The sequence below is a fragment of the Thalassophryne amazonica genome, chromosome 14 (genome assembly GCF_902500255.1).
Source record: "Thalassophryne amazonica chromosome 14, fThaAma1.1, whole genome shotgun sequence".
NCBI lineage: Eukaryota > Metazoa > Chordata > Actinopteri > Batrachoidiformes > Batrachoididae > Thalassophryne > Thalassophryne amazonica.
Window position 1 is genome coordinate 58,777,179 of NC_047116.1, and position 27,808 is coordinate 58,804,986.

At 39.5% G+C, this 27,808-nt stretch overlaps 1 protein-coding gene across 2 annotated transcripts in view; it reads right to left on the reverse strand.

Moving 5' to 3' along the window:
* LOC117524799 (neuropilin-2-like) overlaps positions 1-21,574 on the reverse strand; it is a 414,867-nt gene extending 393,293 nt beyond the window's left edge. The window contains exon 1 of one of the 2 annotated variants that reach the window (XM_034186623.1): positions 20,718-21,572. In XM_034186623.1, coding sequence (XP_034042514.1) covers positions 20,718-20,793 — 76 coding nt within the window. In that variant the 5' untranslated portion in view covers positions 20,794-21,572. Of the gene's footprint in view, positions 1-20,717 lie in introns of both variants that reach the window. The other variant, XM_034186624.1, reaches the window with a different exon arrangement.
* Positions 21,575-27,808: the final 6,234 nt, after the last annotated feature.

Here is a 27,808-nt window from a genome sequence, read left to right on the forward strand (position 1 = left end):
ATCTGTTATGGACGAAGAACACAGGTGCATTTTATTGATGGCATTTTGAATGCACAGAGATACTGTGATGAGATCCTGTGGCCCATTGTTGTGCCATACATCCAAGAACATCACCTCATGTTGCAGCAGGATAATGCACGGCCCCATGTTGCAAGGATCTGTACACAATTCTTGGAAGCTGAAAATGTCCCAGTTCTTGCATGGCCGGCATATTCACCGGACATGTCACCCATTGAGCATGCTTGGGATGCTCTGGACCGGCGTATACGACAGTGTACCAGTTCCTGCCTATATCCAGCAACTTCGCACAGCCATTGAAGAGGAGTGGACCAACATTCCACAGGCCACAATTGACAACCTGATCAACTCTATGCGAAGGAGATGTTGCACTTCATGAGGCACATGGTGGTCACACCAGATACTGACTGGTATCCCCCCCCAATAAAACAAAACTGCACCTTTCAGAGTGGCCTTTTATTGTGGACAGTCTAAGGCACACCTGTGCACTAATCATGGTGTCTGATCAGCATCTTGATGTGGCACACCTGTGAGGTGGGATGGATTATCTCAGCAAAGGAGAAGTGCTCACTATCACAGATTTAGACTGGTTTGTGAACAATATTTGATGGAAATGGTGATATTGTGTATGTGGAAAAAGTTTTAGATCTTTGAGTTCATCTCATACAAAATGGGAGCAAAACCAAAAGTGTTGCGTTTATATTTTGTTGAGTGTATATATATATATATATATATATATATATATATATATATATATATATATATATATATATATATATATATATATTAATATAATTATATATATTATATATATCAATATATATATCCATATTATAATACAGATATATATATATATATATATATATACAGTATATATATATATATATAGTATATATATCAACTAGTACACATATATATATATATATACATATATATATATCTATAGTATACATATATATATATATATATATATTATATATATATATATACATAATATATATGATATATTCTATATATATATATAATATATATACATATATATAATTATTATATGTATACTATTATATCTATATGTATACATATTATATATACTATATATATATATATATATACATATATATATACACAAACATAAATATACACCTACACATACCTACTTACATACAAAATACTATATATTTACAAGCTGAAGCAAAAACCAAAAACACCCTAACCCTCATTACCCTTCCTCCTCCCTATACCTAGAAAAAACCATATTTCTGTACCGCTGTTTGAACTGGTTCATGCTTGGACATTGCTTGAGCCCCACTCCCAATCTGTTCCACATCCTCACCCCACAGACAGAAATACAGAAACCTTTTAATGTTGTTCGTGCCCACTGATGCGTTAAATTAAATTTCCCCCTCAGACTGTAATCCCCTGATCTGTTAAAAAACATATTTTTAATATTTGCTGGAAGTAAATTGTTTATTGCTTTATACACGATTTGTACTGTTTGAAAATGAACCAAGTCTGTGAATTTTAAGAATTTGGATTGTAAAAATAGTGGATTTGTATGATCTCTATAGCCAGTATTATGAATAATTCTTATAGCTCTTTTCTGCATTACTGATAGTGATTGTGTTGTACCTTTATAAGTATTACCCCATACCTCTGCACAGTACTGTTAATATGGTAAAACCAGTGAGCAGTAAAGAATGCGGAGTGAGCTGTGGTCCAGAATATGTTTCGCTTTGTTTAGAACTGAAATGCTTCTTGACAGTTTACTTTGTATATGTTTTATATGAGTCTTCCAGTTTATCTTATCATCTATTATCACCCCCAGAAACTTATTTTCATGTACCCTTTCAATATCTACCCCCTCGACTTGTAACTGAACCTGTATGTCTGTATTACAATAGCCAAATAACATGTATTTTGTTTTACTTAAGTTTAATGATAATTTGTTTCTGTCAAACCATATTTTCAATTTTCCCATTTCTATACTGATCCTCCTCAGTAACTCCTGCAAATCCCCCCCTGAACAAAAAATGCTTGTGTCATCTGCAAATAGTACTAATTTTAATATTTTGGAAACTTTGACAATATCATTTATATAAATTAGAAACAGTTTTGGACCCAATACTGACCCCTGTGGGACGCCACAAGCATTGTCCAAGCATGATGATGTATATTCCCCCAACTTCACAAACTGTTTTCTGTTACTTAAGTAGCTTCTCACCCAGTGCAACACCAACCCCCTAATCCCATACTGTTCAAGTTTATTGATTAATATGTCATGATTGATTGTATCAAAAGCCTTTTTAAGGTCTATAAATATTCCAACTGAATGTAATTTGTGGTCTATGGCGTTTGTAATCTCAACTGATTCTATTAATGCAAGTGATGTTGAACTATGTGCTCTGAATCCATATTGACTATCAGTAAGTAATTTATGTTTATTTATGAATTTGTCTAATCTATTATTGAATAACTTTTCTAATAATTTGGAAAATTGTGGAAGCAAAGAAACAGGTCTATAATTTGTGAAGTGGTGTCTATCCCCAGTCTTATACAGCGGCACAACCTTAGCTATTTTCATTTGATTGGGAAATTTACCGGTTTGAAATGATAAGTTACAGATGTATGTTAATGGTTCTACAATCCATTCAATGACCTGTTTTACCACCACCATATCAATTTCATTTAAATCGGTAGATGTTTTATATTTACAATTATTCACAATGTCTATAATTTCTTTTCCATCCACTGCTGTGAGGAACACTGAACAGGGATTTCTTTCTATGAGATTATTATCCCAATCCTCAGGTTGGGAATTGGGAATTTTTTTCTGCCAAGCTTGGTCCAATATTTACAAAAAAATTGACTACCTCATCCTTATTTTCCTTCTTGACATTATTATCAATGAAATACTGAGGGTAACTCTGTTTTTTATTACCATTTTTGATAATGCTATTTAATATATCCCATATTCCTTTAATATTGTTTTTGTTATTATATAATATGTTACTATAATATTCCTTCCTACATACCCGTATAATATTAGTTAATCTATTTTTGTATTTCTTATATCTATTTTCTGCCTCTTTAGTCTTTAGTTTTATGAATTCTCTATACAGTGTATTTTTCTTATTACATGCATTTCGTAACCCTTTCGTCATCCATGGTCGAGCTTGGATTTTTTGTTTTCTGTAGTCTTGTTTAATTGGACAATTTTTTATCATATAATGATGTAAATATTTGTAAAAACGTTTCATATGCACTATCAACATCACTTTCACTGTATACCTTTTCCCAGTTTTGCTCCTGTAAATCCTTCTTTAGTGTGTTCATGTTTTCCTCTGTCCGCACTCGCCTGTATTTTATTTTCTCCTCTGGCTGATTCCGCCGATGGTTTCTATTATAAACGATGAAAACTGGTAGATGATCACTAATGTCATTGATTAATAATCCACTCACAGTGTTATTCTCAATATCATTGCTGAATATATTATCAATTAAGGTAGAACTATGGGATGTAATTCTGCTTGGCCTGGTGATTTTTGGATATAAACTCGTACTGTACATTATACTGATAAATTCATCTGTTATTTTATGCTTATTTGGATTGAGCAGATCAATATTTAAGTCACCACAAATGAACACAGTTTTTTGATTAGTTTTTGAGAACATTTTTCCCATACAGTCAGTGAATGTTTCAATACTAGATCCTGGTGCTCTATATATACAGCTGACTAATACATTTTTGCTTTTTTCTTCACATATTTCAATAGTTATACATTCTAATAAGTTATCAATCACAGTTGTCATATTGTCTACAATTTTATAATCCATGTTCTTATCCACATACACAGCCACTCCTCCTCCACACTTATTTTTTCTGTTTACACAATTAAATTCATATCCATCCAGTTCAAAATCCATTCCTTTATCTTCATTGATCCATGTTTCTGATATAGCAATTATGTTAAATATTTTTTTAAATTGACTTAAATATTCTTTAATGTTGTTAAAGTTTGCATATAGACTTCTGCTGTTGAAATGGATTATTGATAATTTGTTATCCATTTTAATGATCCGATTAAACTGTTAATCTGTATAATAGCAACAACTGTCATTGATATTTGAGAAGAAATTATTGTCCAGGTCTATATCGTGCTCCAAGTCCAGTACATTGTGGTCTGTGTATTTAAATGTTCTCAGTTCTACTTTTCCATGATCAGCAATCCTTTGAGTTATAACCTTCTTGTCTCCAGATATAGATGATGTAGTAGATGAATAGGTTCCTCTGGTCTGTGTCATGGTGTTGTGATGTGTTTGTGTCCTCATACCTTATTGGTCGTATTTGTCCAGATCCTCGATGTTCCTGATTACCATAACCTTCGCTTGTTCTGGTGTTCCATTCAATTTGATAAATGTTTTGCAGTTGGATGTCCATGTCTGTTGAATTTTTCCCTGCTTTTTTAAGAAACGAGCTTTCCTGGTGATGTCTGCGTTTCTTTTGGTCAGATGTTCATTGATGAATACGTTTGTTCCTTTAAGTTTCCATCCCTGTTTTAACAATGCCATTTTATGTTTTCTGTTGACAAACCTCATTATAACTGCTCGCTTGTCTCCATCCTCTCTCCTGGGCAGGGGGTGGCACGCTTCAATGTTATTACAGTCCATTTGAATACCTTTAGATTGCAGGAAGTCAGCCACCTGTTGTTCCACTGAGCTGGCCTCCTGCTCACTGGCCTCCCCTCCGCTGTCTTCTGACACCGCCCGTGCGTAAGATCGAGGTTTAATATGAATTCCTGTAATAATAACGTCGTTCATCCTTGTGTACTGTTCCAACTCCGCAACACGGTTCTCCAGGTACACCAGACGCCGGTCTTTCTCGGCATTCTGGATCCGGAGAGCCTTCACTTCTTCCACCAGCTCCATAATGGATTTCTGCTGCATTTTAACAACAGAGATTTCCTCAGACAAAAAGTCCAGGGACTTTTTGATATCGTCTCCCTCCTCCGCCGTCAGTGCCTTCTTCGGACCCATGGTCAGATAACTCCGCGCTGGCGCCTCGGGCCTCGGTAAAGCCGCGCCGGTGGATGTGCGTTGGCGCCTCGGGCTTCAGGTGGAGCTGCGCCGGTGGATGTGCGCTGACGCCTCGGGCTTCAGGTGGAGCCGCGCCGGTGGATGTGCGCTGACGCCTCGGGCCTCGGTAAAGCTGCGCCGGTGGAACTGCGCTGATGCCTCGGGCCTCGGTAAAGCCGCGCCGGTGGAACTGCGCTGACGCCTCGGGCCTCGGTAAAGCCGCGCCGGTGGAACTGCGCTGACGCCTCGGGCCTCGGTAAAGCCGCGCCGGTGGAACTACGCTGACGCCTCAGGAGACATATATTTCCAAAACACTGTGGAAACAAAGTAAAGCTGCTGTGCTGCTTCAGTCCTCTAGTTTAACCAACTACGGTGGCAAACACCACCACCCAATGGTGACTGTGTGTTTGCCCAATGGGCAAGGAAAATGGTGGAACGACTGGAGCAGCGCAACTGCATCAAATTTTGCCAGAAACTGGGTGACAGCCAGGTGGAAACCATTCGGATTATTCAGACGGCTTTTGGTGACGATTCTCTGGGCATCACACAGATTAAGGAGCGGTACAACCAGTTTAAAGACGGCCGCACACCAGTGGAGAGCGAGCCACGCTCCGGGCGGCCATCAACATGCTGAAATGACCAGATCATTTCCAAAGTGAATGCTGTGGTGATGTGGGACCGTCGTGTGACTATCCGAGAAATTGTGGAAGAGGTGGACATCAGCACTTTTTTGGCACATTCCACTTTGACAGAAGATTTTGCCATGAATAGAGCTGCAGCGAAATTCATCGGCACGAAGCTGATGGCGGAGAAAAAGCGCCACCGTGTTGAAGCCTCACAGGACATGTTGTGACATGCTCACCTCATCCACAGTTTCTCGGATAGTCACACGACTGAAAAGCCACCGAAAGCCGTCTGAATCTTTCCACCATTCGTTCCGCCATTTCCTTGCAAAGAAAAAACGACGAGAGACTCCACCCATCCTCACACAAAGGCTGCTTACAAGCAAATGACGCAATCGACAGGCGTGAAAAAATTCACGCATGTGCACGAACGTTCAAGGTTGGCTCATGCAAGCACACGTGATTCAAATCCATCAGGTTTTTGAAAAAAATAAAAAGGTCGGATACTTTTCTAACAAACTTTGTATATTCCATTTCTGCTAATAAACACCCCTACACATTCTACATTTAAGATAAATTGTGGAAAATGAAAAAACATGCACCTGATTTCAAAGTCATTAACAGTGTCACTGCGTAAAATTAGTATATATTTTGCTGAAATTTCACCTATTCTTTTGAAGAAAATCCTTCTGTGTTACTCACCACCACGAAGTTATGTAAGTGGTGATGCAACAGACAAATGTTGACTGATGCACAATTTTTAAAGTCACAGTTGTCATGTGTGACTTGGGGGCTTCCCTCAACAGTTGCCTTCTCTCACATTGTCACTCAGTCTCCTCCAGACAGATTTACCAAATACTACAATACTGTTTGCGTTTATTAGAGGACTGAAAGTAATTTCCAAGTTGCTGAATATGTCTTGGACATCAATTACTGAATTGTTGAAAAAAAAAAAACTGGTTGTAAAAGTGATGTTTTAAATTTTTTGTACTTTAAATGTGTCATGCATGCCATCATTTTAATTTTTCTCAATTTGATGTGATAAAAAATTCAAATGTATAAAAGCTCATGGGTTGACAAACTTTTTCATAGCATTGTTAAAAAAAAACCCACCACCACCAACAAAAAAAAACACCTCTTTCTGGCCTGTACTAAGTTGTTCAACAGGTGTACTGTATGACCTCTTTATATGTCACTTTTTACAAAAGAAGAGATGTATTTTTCTGCACACACTGAACATTTACTCAGCCTCTCTTTTTCACGTTGCACATGTATTTCTGTCCCTTCTGAAGTAAAATAGTCAAACCCACAAGCACTGAGTAATTATCCCTGTCAACAAAAACCACTGTGAGAGGAACACATATGGCTAAATCTCTAATACTTCGAGCTTAGAACAGGGTTTTACTTTCACAAACTAATTACATGGGACAACTGTGTCAGTAGCAGTGACTCAATTCAAAATGAAGAGGACGAAAAGGTACATTAACCCCGTGGCGTGAACAAATAACATGCATGCATTTGGTTTATTGATGGCAAATTGATGCTTACAAAGCATTATGACCCAGGCCCATGTAATGTTTAATTATTACAAGTCAGCCCTGGACGACAACAACACCTGTAATAAGAGACACGCACGGGGCTAAAGCTTGAGGCTACGCAAGAACAAATGCATTCGAAAAACCAATTACAGGCTTCAGGGTTGATGTAAAGCTATGTCTTTTCAATCTACATTCAATCCAAAGCCCAACACTTTCTTCTTAGTTTAGACCAACTGCTATTTTACCTTTACAGTAACATTATCGGATCTCAAAGCACAAATGTCAGTGTTTATACAACCCCTGGCAATAATGATGGAATCACCGGCCTTGGAGGATGTTCATTCAGTTGTTTAATTTTGTAGAAAAAAAGCAGATCACAGACATGACACAAAACTAAAAAGTCATTTCAAATGGCAACTTTCTGGCTTTAAGAAACACTGTAAGAAATTAGGAAAAAAGATTGTGGCAGTCAGTAACGGTTACTTTTGTAGACCAAGCAGAGGGAAAAAAATATGGAATCACTCAATTCTGAGGAAAAAAATGATGGAATCATGAAAAACAAAAGAACGCTCCAACGCATCACTAGTATTTTGTTGCACCACCTCTGGCTTTTATAACAGCTGCAGTCTCTGAGGCATGGACTTAATGAGTGACAAACAGTACTCTTCATCAATTTGGCTCCAAGTTTCTCAGATTGCTGTTGCCAGATCAGCTTTGCAGGTTGGAGCCTTGTCATAGACCATTTTCTTCAACGTCCACCAAAGATTTTCAATTGGATTAAGATCCGGACTATTTGCAGGCCATGACATTGACCCTATGTGTCTTTTTGCAAGGAATGTTTTCACTGTTTTTGCTCTATGGCAAGATGCATTATCATCTTGAAAAATGATTTCATCATCCCCAAACATCCTTTCAATTGATGGGATAAGAAAAGTGTCCAAAATATCAACGTAAACTTGTGCATTTATTGATGATGTAATGACAGCCATCTCCCCAGTGCCTTTACCTGACATGCAGCCCCATATCATCAATGACTGTGGAAATTTACATGTTCTCTTCAGGCAGTCATCTTTATAAATCTCATTGGAACGGCACCAAACAAAAGTTCCAGCATCCTCACCTTGCCCAATGCAGATTCGAGATTCATCACTGAATATGACTTTCATTCAGTCATCCACAGTCCACGATTGCTTTTCCTTAGCCCATTGTAACCTTGTTTTTTTCTGTTTAGGTGTTAATGATGGCTTTCGTTTAGCTTTTCTGTATGTAAATCCCATTTCCTTTAGGCAGTTTCTTACAGTTCGATCACAGACGTTGACTCCAGTTTCCTCCCATTCGTTCCTCATTTGTTTTGTTGTGCATGTTTGATTTTTGAGACATATTGCTTTAAGTTTTCTGTCTTGATGCTTTGATGTCTTCCTTGGTCTATCAGTATGTTTGCCTTTAACAACCTTCCCATGTTGTTTGTATTTGGTCCAGAGTTTAGACACAGCTGACTGTGAACAACCAACATCTTTTGCAACATTGTGTGATGATTTACCCTCTTTTAAGAGTTTGATAATTCTCTCCTTTGTTTCAATTGACATCTCTCATGTTGGAGCCATGATTCATGTCAGTCCACTTGGTGCAACAGCTCTCCAAGGTGTGTTCACTCCTTTTTAGATGCAGACTAACGAGCAGATCTGATTTGATGCAGGTGTTAGTTTTGGGGATGAAAATTTACAGGGTGATTCCATAATTTTTTCCTCAGAATTGAGTGATTCCATATTTTTTTCCCTCTGCTTGGTCTAAAAAAGTAACCGTTACTGACTGCCACAATTTTTTTTTTCTTGATTTCTTATAGTGTTTCTTAAAGCCAGAATGTTGCCATTTGAAATGACTTTAGTTTTGTGTCATGTCTGTGATCTGCTTTTTTTCTACAAAATTAAACAACTGAATGAACATCCTCTGAGGCCGGTGATTCCATAATTATTGCCAGGGGTTGTAGTCACAAATAACCCGTAAATACAGAGGTGATGCGTGGAATAGAAGCATTATGTTTGGGCTCTAAGATTACGTTGCAGATCAAGTCAAAGGTGGAATTTCCCAGTAAAAATTTTCCACTTTTCACTTCAGGCTCAGCGACACCAAATTGAAAGGAGAAGAAGAAAAATAGTCTGAATATGCATTATCACTTGAATAATAAATGTTTGTGCAGAAATTTTAATATTCTGGCATTATATACCCTGAGGCAGCATGGTGGATTAGTGGTTAGCACTGTTGCTTCACAGTGAGGAGGTCATGGGATCGTTTCCCACCTGTGGCCTTTCTGTGTGGAGTTTGCGAGTGGGGGTGAATGTATTTGCTTGTCTATATGTGACCCTGTGACAGACCGGTGTCCTGTCCTGGGTGTACCCCGCCTCATGCCCTATGATGGCTGGGATAGGCTCCAGTCCCCCGTGACCCTCAGTTGGACTAAGCAGTTGAAGATGAGTGTGTGTGTGTGTGTGTGTGTGTGTGTGTGTGTGTGTGTGTGTGTGTGTGTGTGTGTGCGTGCTTGAAATATTCTTCGCAATAACCCTAACCCTAACTTTTGGAGCAGATCAATCAAAAATGAAGGTCATCAAAGTTACAGCTGGAAAAACAGAACTGATTCTGCACCTGCTGCTTTCAGTGAAAAAGAGTTGCTGCTCCTCCCATCTCTCTCCTACAGAGTGAATGACTGTGTCGCACACAGCCCGCATTGACTCACTGAGCACATCTTCCAGATCAAGCACTGATCAAGCTGTGGGATCCTGTGACATATGTCACACAAGCCGTATGAGCAGTGGTGGGCACAGATAACCAAAAAATTAACTTTGATAACAATCAGATAACTGAAAACTTATCTTCGATAAAGATAAAACAATAAACCACCCAAAAATGTATCGGAAGTTACAGATAACCGATAACAGATAAATTCCAAAATTATCTCTGGCACATTTACAACTACTAGTAAAACAAATTTAATAGCTTCTAATAATATTAAAAATAACAACAGACAAACAATAAGACCATACTTTTTTCTTTCAACAGTCTGCTCCAGCTGGAAGCTCTTGTTTACTACAGTGCTCCAAGCACAGAGGCACCGCAAGACCCAAACAATGAAACCACACTTTTTTCTTTCAACATTCAGCCCCTGCTGGAAGCTCTTGTTTATTACAGCCTTCCCAACACAGAGGCACCCTGAGAGCAGCTGTAAAGCCAGCTCTCTAACAATGACAAAGCTCCGGTCATGCGGAGGTCTTGAAAAATAAAGTCATATTGAGTTATGGTGTTGATTTATAAATAACATTAATACCGATAGAATAACTCCATTAATGTCAATTCTGTCATTTGTACAAAGTTAAAATATAACATATATCTTTTAATGTTGAATAATGCACTAATTCTGACGTTTTGTAACAAAGAGACAGATCGCAAAGGATTCTGAGTAAACGTGCCTCTGCTAAACACTGATTGGTTCAGTCATTCATTATGTAAACCAACACGTTAATGTGACATCTGTCATGTGTTGGTGTTTAAATGTGCTTTTGTAAAATATTCCATTTTTTTATTTGTAAAAACAGGCATTTTTACGGAGCCCTGGAAGTGTCATCGCAAACTTTTTTGCATGTGGAGAGAATGTGCGCATGTTTGTGTACATTCTCTCCACATTCTATCTTTACAACATTCATTTGATGTTGTAAAACGTGCTTTACAGTGTGCGAGATGATTTTTCATGCAGGAATTTTTTGGACCAAGTTTCAGGTTAATCATGCGTCCTGCATCGTGTAGTGTTCATGGAGTATCAAGCTGCGGTCAACATCTGACGACCACCTCCTGATCGCCGATCGTATGGTCGAATGAGAATCAAACCTGTTTGATATATTAGTGTGGTCGGCCGTCGTGAGGTTATCCTACTGCTGAAAGCTACAACCAGCATCCAACCGTTCGCACTGTGCCTGTGCAAACACTGCAGAGCTGTCTTGTAATAATGTTATTATTATTATTATTATTATTATTATTATTATGCAGTTGTTTTGTTTTTAAACTTCATTTGTAAAAAAAAAAAAAGCCATTTGCAAAGCAAAAAAGTTGATTTGACAATCATCTGACATAACCGGGGTCAAAATAAATAGAACACTGCCATCTACTGGTTCCCAGACAGTAGATGCTAGATGGCAGTAGAGGCTTTCAAAACAAATTCTAGATAATCCCTGTCTGCTCACATTTAAAATGCGTGGAATTTAAGAAACGCAATTAAAAAAATCAACGTCTATAAACACAGAGAATATATTCAAGAGAGTTTTAGGCACTAGAGTTTAATGCTGTTGTCCGTGGAGCCTGAACAGAGTGTCTGAAATGCATTTGTCCTGTCGTGACGTACTGAGATTACATCATCCTACCCAAAATGCACTGCGGGGCACAGCATGTGCTCACAAAACCTTAAAAATTAGCACATTACTTTAAAACTAAAACATATATCTGATATTTTTACTTTATGAAACTTCAGACATGACAGTAATTTTAAATAACTTGTCCAAAATTAGTTTGGTTAAAATTTGAACCATAAGTTAAAAATGTATGCCTCTGGATGACTTGCCAGCATATTGGTATGGTGTGAAAGGAAATGTTGTTTTTTTTTCTTTTTCCTTTTAGGGCTGTTTGTTCTTTGTTTGCAGAGGACTGAGATTATTTTTATACAAGCAGTTCTCTTCTGTTTGCAAAGGTTAAAATTTTGCGTATGTTACAAAACTTTTAACAGGTGGGTGCTGAACTAATTTTAAAAATGCTTGTCGCTGTTCAACTTTGTTTATTTTGTTTATCGGTTTAAAAGTTATTGGATAGAAATTAATCGGAAGATAATTGGTGCGATAATGGTTTTTTAAGTTATCTAAAAAGATAATCCGATACTGAAAACATTATCTTTGATAATTATCTGTTATCGGATTATCGGAAGTGTGCCCACCACTGCGTATGAGTCATATGTTTTACTTCAAATGAGAGAAGTTTGACACACACGGTCGTAAGTCATGGGACTTTTGAAATATTTAACATGAAATATTAACCACTAGCTTCGTTAAAAGACTTTTACATAGTGATGGCAATTTCGAGGCCTCATGAACCAATGAGCCACTTCAACACAACTGGCTGAAAATTGACACACTGCTTCGAGGCGTTTGATACAGTTTGAAGGGTGACATCTGCTGGATTGTTTTGAGAATTACCCTGAGCGAGTGCTGTAACAAATGCTTGCAGTAATTCATGACTGATGTGGTTTGTCCTTGAAAAATACTAATAAAAAATGTCATCTTCATTATTGTGTCTTTCTTAATGTAATAAATAGTCCCTACAGATGTACACATACTGGTTATGAAAGCCTTTATTGTAGACTATATGTAGATTCATCAGTCCTCAAATAATATTTGGATGGGATGCGACGGGAAAAGTGAGAAAGGTATGTGCTTCTGCAACTTGTGCTTATGATACTGTAATTTGTAAATTAGAATAGAGGGGATAGGAGACGGTGATTGTGCAACTATCAACAATTTTTATTCAAAAAAAGAATCATTTCAACAGTGCTGGGCTTTAATCGGCTCCTCTTCTGCCTCACCACCTCTCCAGCTTTGGAGAAGACCCGCTCGCCAAAATCACAGCTCTTCAGTCACTCAGCTCAGTCTCTGATCTACCTATGAATATATAGTCTAACCCAGTGATTCTCAACCGGGGTGCCGCGGCACCCTAGGGTGCCGTGATCGATCGTCAGGGGTGCCGTGGGTATTTTTCATATTCGCGATTACCGTGAATTATTTATTTTATCCATAAAGCATAAAACGACTCAGAATCTGATGTCAAACGTGCTGCAGCCTCGCTCTCGTCTTAAGGCGGGACAATAACAAGGAGGCTGACGGCCGATTAAAACAGTGCCGTCTCCTTCAAAAGCCGTCTAAAATGCGGAGCTGTCGGTGTGTGTGTCTGTGCCTGTGTGTGTGCGCGCGGAGTTAACAGGCTGCAGACTGTGAGGGAGGGGGTGGGTGAGGGAGATTCCTGAATGCAGGCGCAACACGTTCAGTGCGCAGCGAGCGCGGAGCAGAGAGAAGATTTTAACCCAAGTGAACATTAACAAAATGGAAACATGAAGCTGCCTTTACTTCTCTCTGAACTTTCTCTAAAGGTGTGATTCTGCCGTTACCGTCCTGTTCACACCATGTGCGCGTCGTATGCTGAATTTATGAGATCATGAGATGAAATAAATGGTCAAATATCTTTAAAAACATATTTAAAAAATGAGAATATATGAATGAACTGAGCCACAAAAAAAACAATGTTCAGACGCAGAGATCACAAAAAGCAGGTGAGAACTCTGAACTTTAACAGCTGTTATTTTCCAAAGGTATTTATTTGTTCAATCTTGAGCTTAATGCAGTGTTTAAGCACAAAACGTGACTGATGAGGAGAAACAATTTCAGAAATGCAACAGAAACAACCACAAATCAGAAAAAGTTGGGACTGTATATAAAATGAAGATAAAAATAAAAATGTTGCACCATTCCCAGTTTCTCCACTCACAGAAGCCAAACGTTCTTCCAGAGTTGTGTAATTATACTACAATAGTAGAATATAATGAAGGGGGAAAAAAAAGAAAAAAAAAATAGACAATATATTCGTCAATCGCAATTATTTGTCTGACAATTAATCGTCTCCAGAAATTCCTAATCGTGACAGCCCTATTTGAGATCAGAGCGCAAAATGCTTGAGCATTTTCGAAATGCGGTGTTTGCTGTATCGATTTTCTATTGCGATAATTGGGTTTTGCGCAAAACCAGAGGTAATAGCATTATAATATTATTTTGGTTGGTGGTGTGCCGCAGGATTTTGTAAATATAAAAAGGGTGCCGCGGCTGAAAAAAGGTTGAAAAACACTGGTCTAACCTATAACTTGTGTTGATGTACTGTGTGGATAAATGTTGCATATGAATGGATGCCTGTTGTGTGTGGTTAGGTCCTATGTGTATGTAGCTAACTATACTAAATGAACTCTAAACTAGACCTAAATATAAACTAATGCTGTCCCTGTCACGTAGTAATTGGCAATAACACTGTCGCTAGCAGTCTCCTCCTCTCACAAACCCACAGTTTGTGCCGCGATTCAGATCTCATTTAAATACTTGGCGGGTCGTATTGACACGCCCAGATTATTCGACTTTCCCGCGAAGCTCGACACGTGGTGTGACGTAACGAGGCCTCGCTCGCAGTGGTCACGTGATGGGGCGTGCTCGAAACGCTGCTCACCGACACTTCTGGTTCACAAAGCTCGATGCTGTGTCGAGCAGCCTGACTCGAGCTTAACATCACTACTTTTACACAAAAATGACCCCTTTTAAATTCACAACATAATATTAAAAGTGACAAGAAAATTGCCCTTTTGGTCTTGAACTTTCACATTTGGGCAACAGCGGAGCAACTAAAAATGGGTGCCGTAAAGCGGTGCTTAGCGCCTTCCTGTGGCCAGCCTGCCATTCTGCTGGCTTCCATCTCAGTCTGTGTATCAAAGGGAGCTCATTACATCTCTCAGCATATTACAGCACAGACACTATAGAGGCAGACAGCTGGTCTTGAGTGGCCAATTATGTCCGTTTATCTCCCTTACAGGCACAGCTGTGATCAAACAGAATGAAGAAACTGGATCAAGCTGAGGCTAAAATAAAGAATCATTCTTCTATTTGCTTGCTTCTCTTCACAGCTTCCCTCTGTCACGCGGTTACCTCCTCTTGTTCGTTCAAGCCACTATCTATATATACATACACTTCTTGTCCTTCCACAAGAGAAAAGAAAGCTGAACCAACATGAAGCATTTGTGTTCCTGGGGTTCTTTAGTGCCATTAGGGGATCCTCAGGGACCACTGATAGAGTCCCCAGAAATGTTCAAATTGACCGTTACTCTGCTGGAACAGCAAATGCATCTAAATACAAAATATGTTAATGCTGAGTGGTTTATGAGCTGTTTAAACTAAACGAATTAGACAAGAGTGTCTTTGTGGCTTTAGCAAACTGTTACAGTTTTTCTCAATTGCTAAGACACATTTCTCGAAAGCTTCTCTCTTTTTCTCTAAACTGTGAACACAAAACCCAATTTTCAAGCTACATTTACAAAACCACAGACTCTTCTTGCAAAACCAAACTTTCACCTCAAAACAGTTCAATCTGAGCTCAAAACTGAACTATGTTGTCAAATCATGCCCGAGGCAATCAAAATTTAAAAAAAACACTGAGCAGTCTCTAAACACTACATAGAAAAATAGAAAACACAATGTTCAGGAATAAATGTTTATTGTTCCCTGTAGGCTAAATGCGTGTTGCAAAACAAAAAACTGCATTTACAGTTTTTCCTCAATTGCTAAGACACATTTCTCGAAAGCTGCTCTCTTTTTCTCTAAACTGTGAACACAAAACCCAATTTTCAAGCTACATTTACAACCCCAGACTCTTTTTACAAAACCAAACTTTCACCTCGAAACAGTTCAATCTGTGCTCAAAACTGAACTATGTTGTCAAATCGTGCCTCAAGTCGATCAAAAATAAAAACACTACTGAACAGTCTCTAAACACTACAGAGACCGGTGACACCAGTGCTTTAATTGTGTTTGACTTTTGCCACCTGTGCTCACCATTATGCAACACAGGTGCATCACAATGAAACTGTGTTGGCAAGTTGTGTCTAAACAGGTGAAAAGTGCTTTATGGTTTTGCCAAAAGAGTAACTGATTCAATCAGTGGGTTCAGGCAACTGAGCATTTAGTTCAGACAACAGGGTTTAGTGTTTTAGCAATTGAGAAAAACTGTATTGCCTGTGTGTGCGAGACGTTTCATGTACCCTGACTCTTTGAGTTTTCACAGTTAAAATCCAGCAAATGCAAGCTGATTCTTTGCTGTTTCAACACATTAGTGCCAAATCTTGTAATTGCCTGAATGTCCATTTGAGGTTGACACCAAAAGTGAGTAAATCGCCATGAACCTTACGTTAAAAGCTACAATTTCACAGCAGAAATAAACATGTTTAAAGCGTGGTAAAAAACAAAAAACAAACAAAAAAAACCAACAGTTTGAGTGTCTATAGCCACTTTACCCCTTCATGACAGCTGTAAAGGGGGTAAATTTATATGTAACTCATCTGTTTAAATGATTTTAAGCCATAAATTTATGAATAATTCGAGGCATGGTCATTTTGAGTGAAAATTAGCATGCTGGCGAGTCGAGTTCCCCCTTAGCAAGGACTGCTAGCTGCTGTGTCAACTGTGTTTGTAATTTCTGAGCATTTTATTCCAAATATTTGCAATAATATGGCTTACTGTGTGGTTAACTGTACTAACAATCCACCTAAAAAGTCATGGCTACAGTGTTTTCATTGAGGGAAATTCCGTGTTAATTTGTATGTGAGCACTAATTAGCAGGTAGCATACTGATAGCTTGGTGACGTTAGCTACAGTGATACAAGCAATTTGTCTGTCATAGTTGTTACTAATACCCACACCCAGTCCAGCTGTTAAGAGAACCACTGTGGAGTCTGCAAAAAATATGCATGAATCAGTCGTCAGAATTCATGTAACTTAACAACCCAGTCTCACGGCAGGTCGTGGGACTGGATGATGAAAAGTACATTTATCTATGGGTTCGTGATGGGGGGGTACAAAAATGGTGCCTTTTTTCGTAACAGGGCACTAATTCATTTTGTGATGGGGGTACAAAATGTGGGGTGAAAGGAGGGGATATGGGGGTCATGTTAACATTTGGGGAGAGTACACACTTACACTATGGCTATGGTTAGAGTTAGGAGAAGAAGATTATAAATAGCAAAATAAAAAAAGCCATGTTACGAAAAGCAGGCACTTTCTGTGGCGGAGGCACAAAAAAAAAACAATGTGAGACCGGGCTGAACCTAAATGAAGTGGATTTTATACAGCGTTTTTCCATCCGCATCAGATGCTCAAACCACTTTACAATTATGCCTCACACATTCACCCAAACACACTCACACACTGATGCCAGGGTGCTGCTGTGCAAGGTGCTCACTACAGCCCGGGAGTACCCTGGGGATTAAGGGTAGAGGTGGGCGGAACGATCATAATATCGATACTATCGTTACCAACGCTGGTATTGATATTGAACAATCCTCGTGTAAAAAGATCAATACTCAAGCTTTTATCTCTCCTGCACGCACTGACTGCTGCGCACGCAGATTAATCAAAGTCTACTCTCTGTCTGTAAGAGGAGCACTGCGCTGTGTCACACAACACGGAGCAGCGCACCCTTGTATTGTGGTTTGTCAGCCCTCTACCTCAGGAGATTTTGTTTTAAGTTGTGTTGAGTGATATTTTTTTAAACAAAAATGTTGATTGTGATAATAAAGTATGTTGTTGTCACGTACAATGTTTGGCAAAATTCTATCCTAGGTCTTTTGGATCCTTTGGATCTAGGAAGTTTAAATATGAAAAAGTATCGGTATCGATATCAGCGATACTGGGCCTGTATTTACTTGTCACAGAGGGCGTATCCTGTATACTACATACTACATACAGTTTATGTGTTTGAACAAATGATCAATGCTGTTATTTTTCAGGAGTGAAGATGTGAACATAACACAAAGGTATGCAGACATCTGATTCTAATTTGCTCATATTGTTGGTATGCAGTGTGAGAAAACTAATATATATTGTAGAGGAGTTTGTATCTCAAATACACATGCACGGTGGACTGCCAAGAAATTATTGAAGAGAGGACAGTGACACATACAAACAATAAGTCCCGTGGCAAACATCTTTACACACAGGAGAGAAATGTGACGTAAAGAATGGCTCCACTGTACTCTCAGCGCACTGCCTTTCTCCAAAACAACATTTGGCAGCGGGGCCACTCAATTCAAGTTATGAGATATGCAATAGCCGAGGCTACGACTTCTGATTTAGCACTAAATAAAATAAAGAATCCAGCTACATTCTGCTAATTAATTCCTTTTTTACTACAGTGCCAAAGCAGTCAACTAAAGTTAAATCCAAATCAGAGGTGACACTGATCTGAAGTAAAACTTTAAGACAGTCGGGTTTCCAACTAGTTCGAGAATACATGCATCTGCCACAGCCCAATATTTTGTTTGTTTGAAGGATTTTGATTTTTCTGATGTCATAAAGGCAGTCCTTGTGTCACATCTCACACCATTTAAAGCAGCAAGTGAGCTTAGAGAGTATGTAACTTCATTGGCCAACCATTAATACCTCCACCAACCAGAGGAGGGCAGAATTCTGACTTATATTCTAGTGATATAATGTGAGATGAGATAAATGAGAAGTTGTCTCATTGTTAAAGCAAAAACAGTGCCAAAAGATCCAGATCATCAAAAAACATTTTTTTTACTCGAAATAAGGACGACCTCAAGTTTTCCCCATGACCCATTAATTTTTGATGTCAGAAAGTGAACATGCTAAATATGTGAGAAGAGAGAAATCCACCTAGAATCATTAAAGAGATTGATAAAAATGCATAAAAGATTCAGGTCAACTCCAAATTTAGCACAGCTCTTCCTTGAAAACAAGAACTATGTCAAAATGTCTCTATAACAAATAAATCTGATTTCATTAAAAGAGAATACTCAAGATAAGATAAAAGAGAAACCCCTGTGACATATTAAAGAATCTGAAAAACATATAAAACATTCACGTTAACTTCAAATTTAGCACAACTCTTCCTTGAAAACGGGTCCATTTCTCCAAATAATGTGATTATAATTCATAAAGTGCTTTTTGAGTTTTACCACAGACATCGAGGGGCCATCAAGTCTGTTGGTTGGCGGTTGGTAATAAAGTGGTGACGGAAAAATCAATCTCAAGATAAGATAAAATTAGATAAGAAGGTCGATTGTGGACCAAATTGAATCAACTAATCACATCGTCCACCCTCCACTGGAGGCAATAATAAGCCATTAATATGTTTACTTGCTGGGTGCAGGGTGGTGGCCAAGTGGGTAGTGCGTCTGGTTTCAGTGCGGAAGGTTCAAACCCCACCCTGCTGCCACATTTCAACACGTAATATGAAGTTGCGTCAGGAAGGGCATCGACTTGTGCCAGTTGGATCTGCTGCGGCGACCCCGAGTGAAAACAAGGGAGCAGCCGAAGGGACTTACTATTGTTTACTTAATTATCTGCTAAATTAATTAATTAAAGCATTGCAGTCAGGAAAAAAAAAAAAAAAAACTTCTTTAAAAGTTGACTCAACATAGCTGTAAGGGAGAAAACTTCAATCATCGGACTGCATTCAGGTTGTCATTGTGTTAACTGGCAGACAAAACTGCTTTTGCGCATCCGAAATCAGGCAGCACAAACTTAAAGTATTTGACAAACAGTTTTTGTAATGGAACAACTTGTACTCTCCTTAGTTCTGACTTCGTTTTACACTTTACGCACAGATCGCCATCTGATTCAACGCATCCAAAAAACAAAAAGTCACTACAGGCTGTTGCTTGACTTAAATGGATGAAAAAAGGATCTTGTGAGTGGCGGAGACGCTCAACAGATCATTTTTCGACACCTCCACGCGTAAAGATGGATTATTAGAGAATAATGTTCAATTAGCCACATTTAATTCCGACACTGGCTCACTGACGCCCTAATCCAGTGTAAAGCCTCCAGATCAGTGTCGTTTCGCATATCAGAGCCCGTGCGTAAAAGTAAACTGCTGACGGGTGTTAGTGTAGCCGCAAGCCCCGTCGCGTACACGCACTGGAGAGGAATCAGAGCACCGCAGCCTGGCTGCGGAGAGGAATCAGATTTCTGTGCGCACCGAGACACATGCGCTGCGCTCCGCTGGGATGGAAACGCAGAAAAATTCTAAACCAGTTCTAATATGGCCCAGAAACGCTTAAAGTTAGGGACCCATCACACCTGATCCTATTAGTTTGCAAACATTAAATATGTGATTTATGTTTCCGTCATGGAACAGCCATCCTGGCCCAAAGTTATCCGCGCGTAAAGTAGCTCCGTAGAAATGTAAATGTTCAACAAATATAGTTGAAGAATATTCACATTTAAGGTATGGATGGAGAAGTCTGTATACCCACTATATTGTCATTTTTACTCTTACGGGTCCTGTGAGAACGCTGACTGCGCGAAAACGCTCCGAGCGTCTGAATCAGATCAGACAGCAACAGGAATATCTCCGGCAGGTTGGCCGAAGCGCAACAAATCGATAGGCTCCTCTGCACTAATTAACGGACCAGTTCAGAGAGCCAAAGACGTCACACCTTAAAATAAGACTCTCAGTTTGCGTTTCTAGAAATTAATTTCGCTTCAATTACGGAGATTAGAAAAATCACATTTTGCGTGATTCATAGATTGTTTTTAATGGGCTTAAAATTGCACTCTGTCCAAAAGAGAGGTCAGTGATCCCTAGGTGTTTCCAAGAGTATCAAACTTACCTCCTTCCTCTGCTTTGGCTGCTGAGGGCGAAAGGAAAACCAGTAAACATCCACAAAACCATATAAATAAATCCATCTTCTTCACTCAGGTGTGTAGAAAAAGAAACACGTCGTCCACTCCTCTCTGGTTTTATTGTGGAAAGTGTCTCTTCTCTCTCTCTTGAATTCTTTATTTATCTCAAAGTGCAACACCAACAGTGGCCTAAGTCCAGTTCCGTGCGCCGGCTTTTCTTATGAGCGCTCCAGGAAAAGCACGCTGCTCAAAACACAGGATTTCTCTGAGTGTGCGCGTGACACCAGTTTTCCTCTCAGCGGAAAGAAAACCCCAATCCCTGCGCGATTTCTAGTCTAAACCCACTTCTGCACCTGAGAACTCCATTCCGTTGCGCACAGACGCGGCGGCCGCCCGCTGCGCTCCGCTGTCGTTCACTGTGCGCGTGGGAACGCACACTTCGTGCACTCCGACGATACACAAATGTAAAAGAAAGTAGAACTCTCGGGCAGATACTAATGAAACAAAAAGGGAAAAACCGACAGTCGTCAAGTTGGACCAAATGTGGAAAAGACGACAAAATGTTTTGTCCTTCTTCACTTTCACGGATAAAGCATTCTCAAATCCTTTGCACAATGTCACGTGTGATTGGGACAAAATATATATTTTCCGTTCAGCTTTTTTCTCGGTAACAGTTCGCTGTTGCGCAAAAGAAGCCAGATCTTCTCCAAGAGGCAACTCCGGTGCGTCTGTGCGTAAAAGCGGTGTGGAGAAACTAGTTGTGCGGCGTCTCCGCGCTCCTTCTGCAAAGTGTGCGATTATCTACTGGGACTCTCTCCCTTTCTATGTCCTCTCTCTCTCTCTCCTTCTGTTTTTCTGTCTGTCTCACTCAGTCACACGCTCACTTGCCCTCTCCCGGCAGCGCCAGTCGTGCGCTCTTTCCCCTGCGCTCTTTGCCGGCTTTGTGGCAGCAGCAGGACTGCTCACTCAAGTTCCATCTCTCGGCGTGCATGGACATGGGCGCGCGCGCGCGTGCGTATCGGATTACAGTCGGCACCTCGGCCTTCCTCCACATACCCCCTGACTGATTAAAGAGCAGTTCCATCCACCTCTCTCTCTCTCTTCCTTCACATTTGCCTCCTTCCTTCCTTCCTTCCTCGTTTCCTAACATTCACCCCCCCCCCCCCCCCCCACCCTACCCATCGTCACCCCTCTCTCGCTCTGTATTAAAGAGTGGAGGGAGGTCGGCTGTTAAAAGAGTGAAAGAAGGAGACAGACATCCCGGTTTTATGAGGTTTGTAGTTGCGCTGGAGGTTTCAGTGCTGCTTTACAGCATTTCAGAGGAAACTGTGCATGCACACACAATTAACTCAAATGATTTCCAAATGACTCTGATGAATATCTCAGCTAATCATTTGCAGAAGAAGAAACTTTTTTAGGTGTTAATGTCACCCAAAATTAAATTCAGTCAGGTTACTGAAACAGTCTGTCAGAATTACTGGCACCCTAAAAAATGAAGTACATGATTTAAAATATATTCTAGAATAAATAGCTACAAATTATCCAATTTTGCATCATCATAATAGGTTTTTTAAATGTCTATAATGAATGAAGAACAATATTAATAGAAAATGCTTTCAAGTTGAATAAACAATTCATATAAATGGTACTTTATTGGCTCAGTTTTGATAAATTTACAGTAAATCCTTTTTACAGCCAGTTTTCTTTAAACAGTTATGTCAGAGGATGACTACATGAACATTTCCAAGTCACTGAACATGTCTTGGATTTCATTTACAACAATCATTAATAAATCATTAATAAATACAAACACCATGGCACTTCTCAAAAACTGAATTACAAGTGAGGGAAGCCACCAAGACACCCCCCATGGCAGTTCTGAAATACAGTATAAGTTTGTCTGGATGTGATAGAAGAAACGACAGAGCACAACTTCTGCCTATTGCATCACCATTCTCAGCTCTGTGGTGCAGTGACGCAGAGAAGAAGGTCAATACAAGAAAGCTGATCAGATCTAGGCTTGAGTCTCAAACGTGTCTTGTAGCAGAAATTTCATATGTGCTTCTTACAAAAATGATTTGTTCAATTCAACAGTGAAGCTGTGCAACTGGTGATGCAAAAGACAAACATTGCAGAGTTTCTTCAGCCACAGCTATAGGAGCTGATAACGCCTTCAGAGTTGTCTGGGTGGCTTCCCTCACTAGTCTCCTTTCACGGCCACACAGTTTGTGAGAAACACCAACTCTAGACATAATTTACAAGAAAAAAAAACTATTTGAATGAAACAGCTTCAACTGCATTTATTTCTGAGTCTATTTTACACTCTGTTTCTGACCAGGACTATTCGTCTTCAAAATAAATCGATGATTCTGCTTCTCTGTTACTTTTTAACTGAATGAGGTCTGGAAGTTTTATCATCAGCAAACCTGCATTGATGGTTTTCTGTGGAGGAAGAAGATAGTTCTGGCATTTGGGCACCACAGGCAGTGTTGAGCAATAATGAAACAAGAGGATGATGCGTGAACAAACACACACACACACACACACACACAAAGAATAGAGACATAAGACGTGACGAATGACTGCGCTTACACGTTCTCTCTCTCTCTCTCTCTCTCTCTCTGCCCCCTGTGAGCGTCAGTGGGAGGTGTGGTTTAGGTCCCGTGGTCTAAAAACTGAATTTTGGCTCTGATACTGACTTCCCAGGACACGCCCTGCACCACAAACACACACACACACACACACACACACACACACACACACACACACACACACACACACACACACACACACACACACACACACACACACACACACACACACACACACACACACACAGATCATAATGATACACAACAACTCACCACTGACTGCTCATTAAACATCAGATTGTGCTCTCCTCTCCTCTCCTCTCCTCTCCTCTCCTCTCCTCTCCTCTCCTCTCCTCTCCTCTCCTCTCCTCTCCTCTCCTCTACACCACAAACCACATTATGAGCAGTTCTTTGGACTTGTTGAATCAGTGTCTCCACATATGCTGTAGACTGAATAGGTAGGTTGAATCTTCATAATATTAGTGAGGTGATAGAAAACAGCCTTAGTGATTTCTGTAATATGTCGGTCAAAGGACAGTGTGGGATCAAAATTCACCCCAAGAGTTCTTACTTTATCACTATGACAAATAACACATGCATTCAAGGTTAATGTTACAAGATCAAATTGCTGTCTGTGTCTTGCAGGGCCAATGATCATCATCTCAGTTTTGTTACAATTGAAGAGTAAGAAATTGTCAGACATCCAATTTTTCACTGAAGCCAGGCTATCCTCAAAAGTCCTAGCATGGATGAGATTTAGCCCTGTAGTACCTCATATTTTACTGTAACAAGATTTGAAGGGGCATTGTTATACAACACACAATGAGCATTGCTAGACAAATACAATGTCAATCATAAGACAACCTGGTCAGTAATACAAAAGTAATTCTCAAGCCTATTCAATAATATGCAATGATCAACCATGTCAAAAGGACCATTAAGACCTAACAATAGCAGCAATGTGGTAGTACCCAAATCCATTGCAAGCAGATCATTTATCACTTTAGTAAGCGCTGTCTCCATGGAGTGGTGCATTCTAAACGACAACTGCAGTGGCTCAAATAGGCCATTATCAGCAAGGTAATCCACAAGATGCTGTGAAACCATTTTTTTTTCAGGTTTCAAAAGAACAGGTTTGATCAGTGCAGGTTGTTAGTGACAGGTTAATAATCTTCAGCATAGCTAGCCCCAGTGTTGGCCACAGGCCTTTAAACAGTTTATTTGGTATCAGGTTAAGTAGACAACTCATGCTTTTAGCTGAGTTAATGAGTTGCGAATGCATACCTAGTAAAATAGTATCAAAATTGGTAAGTCTCTGCTTCCAGCAGAGCTGGTGTCTACATTAGTTACAGGATCAAGTAGTGTGATTGGAGCATGATGAAAGGTTTTGACCTAATAGCTTCTATTTTCTCTTCAGAATGATCAAAAAATTCTTGGGCAGTAAATAACTAATTTAGTTTATGCTTTTTTGGCTAATTAAGTCAAAGTAATGGATCTGCTTCCTACCTAATAATGCAAGTTTATAATCCAGAGTAGTGTTGTGTAATGTAAGATGGAAAAAACATTCTTGTTTTGAGCTACACCATTTCAGCTTTCCACTCCAACACTTACAGTGCATCCAGAAAGTATTCATTCCACATTTTGTTATCTTACAGCCTCATTCCAAAATGGAGTAAATTAATTTTCCTGCTCAAAATTCTACTCACAGAACCCCATAATAACAACATGATTTTTTTTTTTTTTAGCAAATTTATAAAAAATTTAAAAAGTAAGAAATCACATATGCATAAGTATTCACAGCCTTGTCTCTCAGGTTTTGGCCCTGAGCGGGGTAGTGGTTTTAATTTTCCTCCTTTCTTCTACCCACCTGCTTTGTTTCATTTAGTTGTTTCTTTTCATCATGTGTTTTCTCTCTGTTCTATTTTGCTTTGTCACTTTGTTTCCTTTGTTACTTTTTGTACTTCTGCCATGGTTTGGTTCTGTTCTTGTTTTGCTCAGTCAGTCTGTGTTTTCATTGTTTATCATTTAGTTATCATCTGTTTATTTTTGCTGTTCTCTTTTCTGTTATTATCTGTTTTGCTTTTGTATCGGGATTTTGGTTTCTGTTCTAGTTTTTTTCAGTTGTTTTGTGGTTGCATTATTGATCATTGGTTTATCATTTGTTTATTTTCTCATTTGTGTTGTGTTATCAGTTACATTGTAACATAGGGTTTTGTATCTGTTATCATGTAGACTCTGTTTTTCTTGTTGTCCTGCTTATTTAATCCCCTCCCAGCCACCACACCTTTGCCAGTTTGTCGTTGCTTCTAGCACACATTCCAGCCTTTTGTATTCAGTTCTGATTTGTCTTGCCATGTACCTGAATCTTGCTCCATGTTTCTTGACTGTGCCTTTTGCCTCAGCCCTTATGTCAGTGTTTGCTTGTGCCTCCAACCCCTGCCTGGATATGATTGCGTTTTTGCCTTACCTTCTCTGTACCTCTGCTTCACTGCCTGATAACCTGTGTACCGAACCTCAGCCTGGAATAAACATGACAGCTACTTTTACTCCAAAGCCTGGTCTGGGAGTTTGTATAGAGGGTCCACCCTCTCCGGGCGCCGGGCTCCTGCCCGGCCTGACAGTCTCAATACCTTGTTGATGCACCTTTGACAGTAATTATAGCCTCAAGTCTTCTTACAGGGAATTTATTTGATTGAACATGATTTGGAAAGGCACACACCTGTCTACATATAAGGTCTCACAGTTGACAGTGCATGTCATAGCACAAACCAAGCATGAAGTCAAAGGAATTGTCTGTAGACCACAGAGAGAGGATTGTCTCGAGCCACGTACAGTTATGCTCAAAAGTTTACATACCCTGGCAGAATTTTTATTTATTTTTTTGTTGGCATTTTTCAGAGAATATGAATGACACAGCCCACTCTCACATTTTTTTAGTGCTCCATCACAAAATGATTAAAATTTTTGTGACAGGGTTTTTTTTAACTCACTATTACTAAGCCTACAACTACCCCAACCCTAACCTTAACCATAACCGAACCCTATTCCTTCCCCCAACGCTAACCATAACCACCCGACCCCTCGCTTCACTTTTAATTTAGTGCAGCCATCACGGAATGTATTTGAATGAATTTGTGCTGTTGTGATGAAAATGAGGCTTCTGGTGACAATATCACAAACCAATAGATTATGTTTTGTGCTGCTGAATCACAACATGCTGCGAGACTGGGTTGGAATGACAACACAAAAACTTTTTTTGCACTCATGGTTAGTGGTTTGGTGAAGCCATTTATTCTTAAACATCTATGTTTATGTTTTTTAAATTATAATGAAAGAGAAACTACCCAAATTACCCTGATCGGAAGTTTACATACTCCTGTTCTTAATACAGTGTGTTGCCTCATTTAAAATCAATGACAGCTTGGAATCTTTTGTGGTAGTTTGTGGACGAGGCTCTCTGGTGGTAAAGCAGCCACTGAATATGTCTTGAACTTTATTTGCATCAATTATGAAGAAATACAAACAGTACGGCACTCTATGCTAAATCTGCACGGAGTAGACAGCTCTCAAAAAGTTCTAGTGTGAGAACATAAATCGTACACTCTGAACTGAACTTTTACACCCTGTGGTTTTGTTGTACAGTTTGAGCTGGAGCCAAGTACAATGACTGAAAATATCATACACTGACTGCCCAGCTTAAGCCTGGTTCACACGGCAAGATAATTAGGCCGATATTGGACCCGATCTTCCCCTTCTGACAATCTTAAGGACGCCTCGACAATCGGGATGATGCTAAAGATAATCTTATCAGCTATTCCTGCTGTATGTGGTGTGTTAAGAGCATTCTAATCTGCTTGAAAGGACGTCAGGAGCACTCTGATCACAAATTGGGGATATTCAACATGTTGGATTGTCTTGGCCCGATATTGCAGTGTGTGTGTTGTGTTCCTCGACCACAAATGAGCACCCAGCCTGCTGAATGTGACATGTAGCCAATCAGAAAGCGAGGTGATGGACGCATGGAGGGGAAAATAAAATACAAGCTGTTCTGACTTACCAGAAAGTCTGGTGGTCACGCTGTCTCCACTCCTTTAAAGACCGCCTTTTCTTTTCCTTTTGGTATCATTTTCCCCCCTCTGTTTTAAATAGTCCCAAACTATCTCTGTCTGTTTACTCTGAAGTCACGGTTAATCTCGGGAGATATTGCAAGATTTCCTGTCTGACCTGAGAATGTGCGTGTGTGAAATCTGTTCTTGTGTGGTGTGTTAACTTCACCGTGTGGCTGAACACCACACACTGTACGACCAAACCTGTTAGAGCTATGATTTTTTTTATCTCCACATGTGTGGTCTCTCAGGTTTTGGAAATCTACATATGATTTTAAAATCCTGTTGTGTGAACCAGGCATTAGTAAAAGGCATGTGGCAGCCCATCTGGAGATTGGCAAAAGGCACCTTGTCTCATCAGACCATGGAATTGTAACTCTT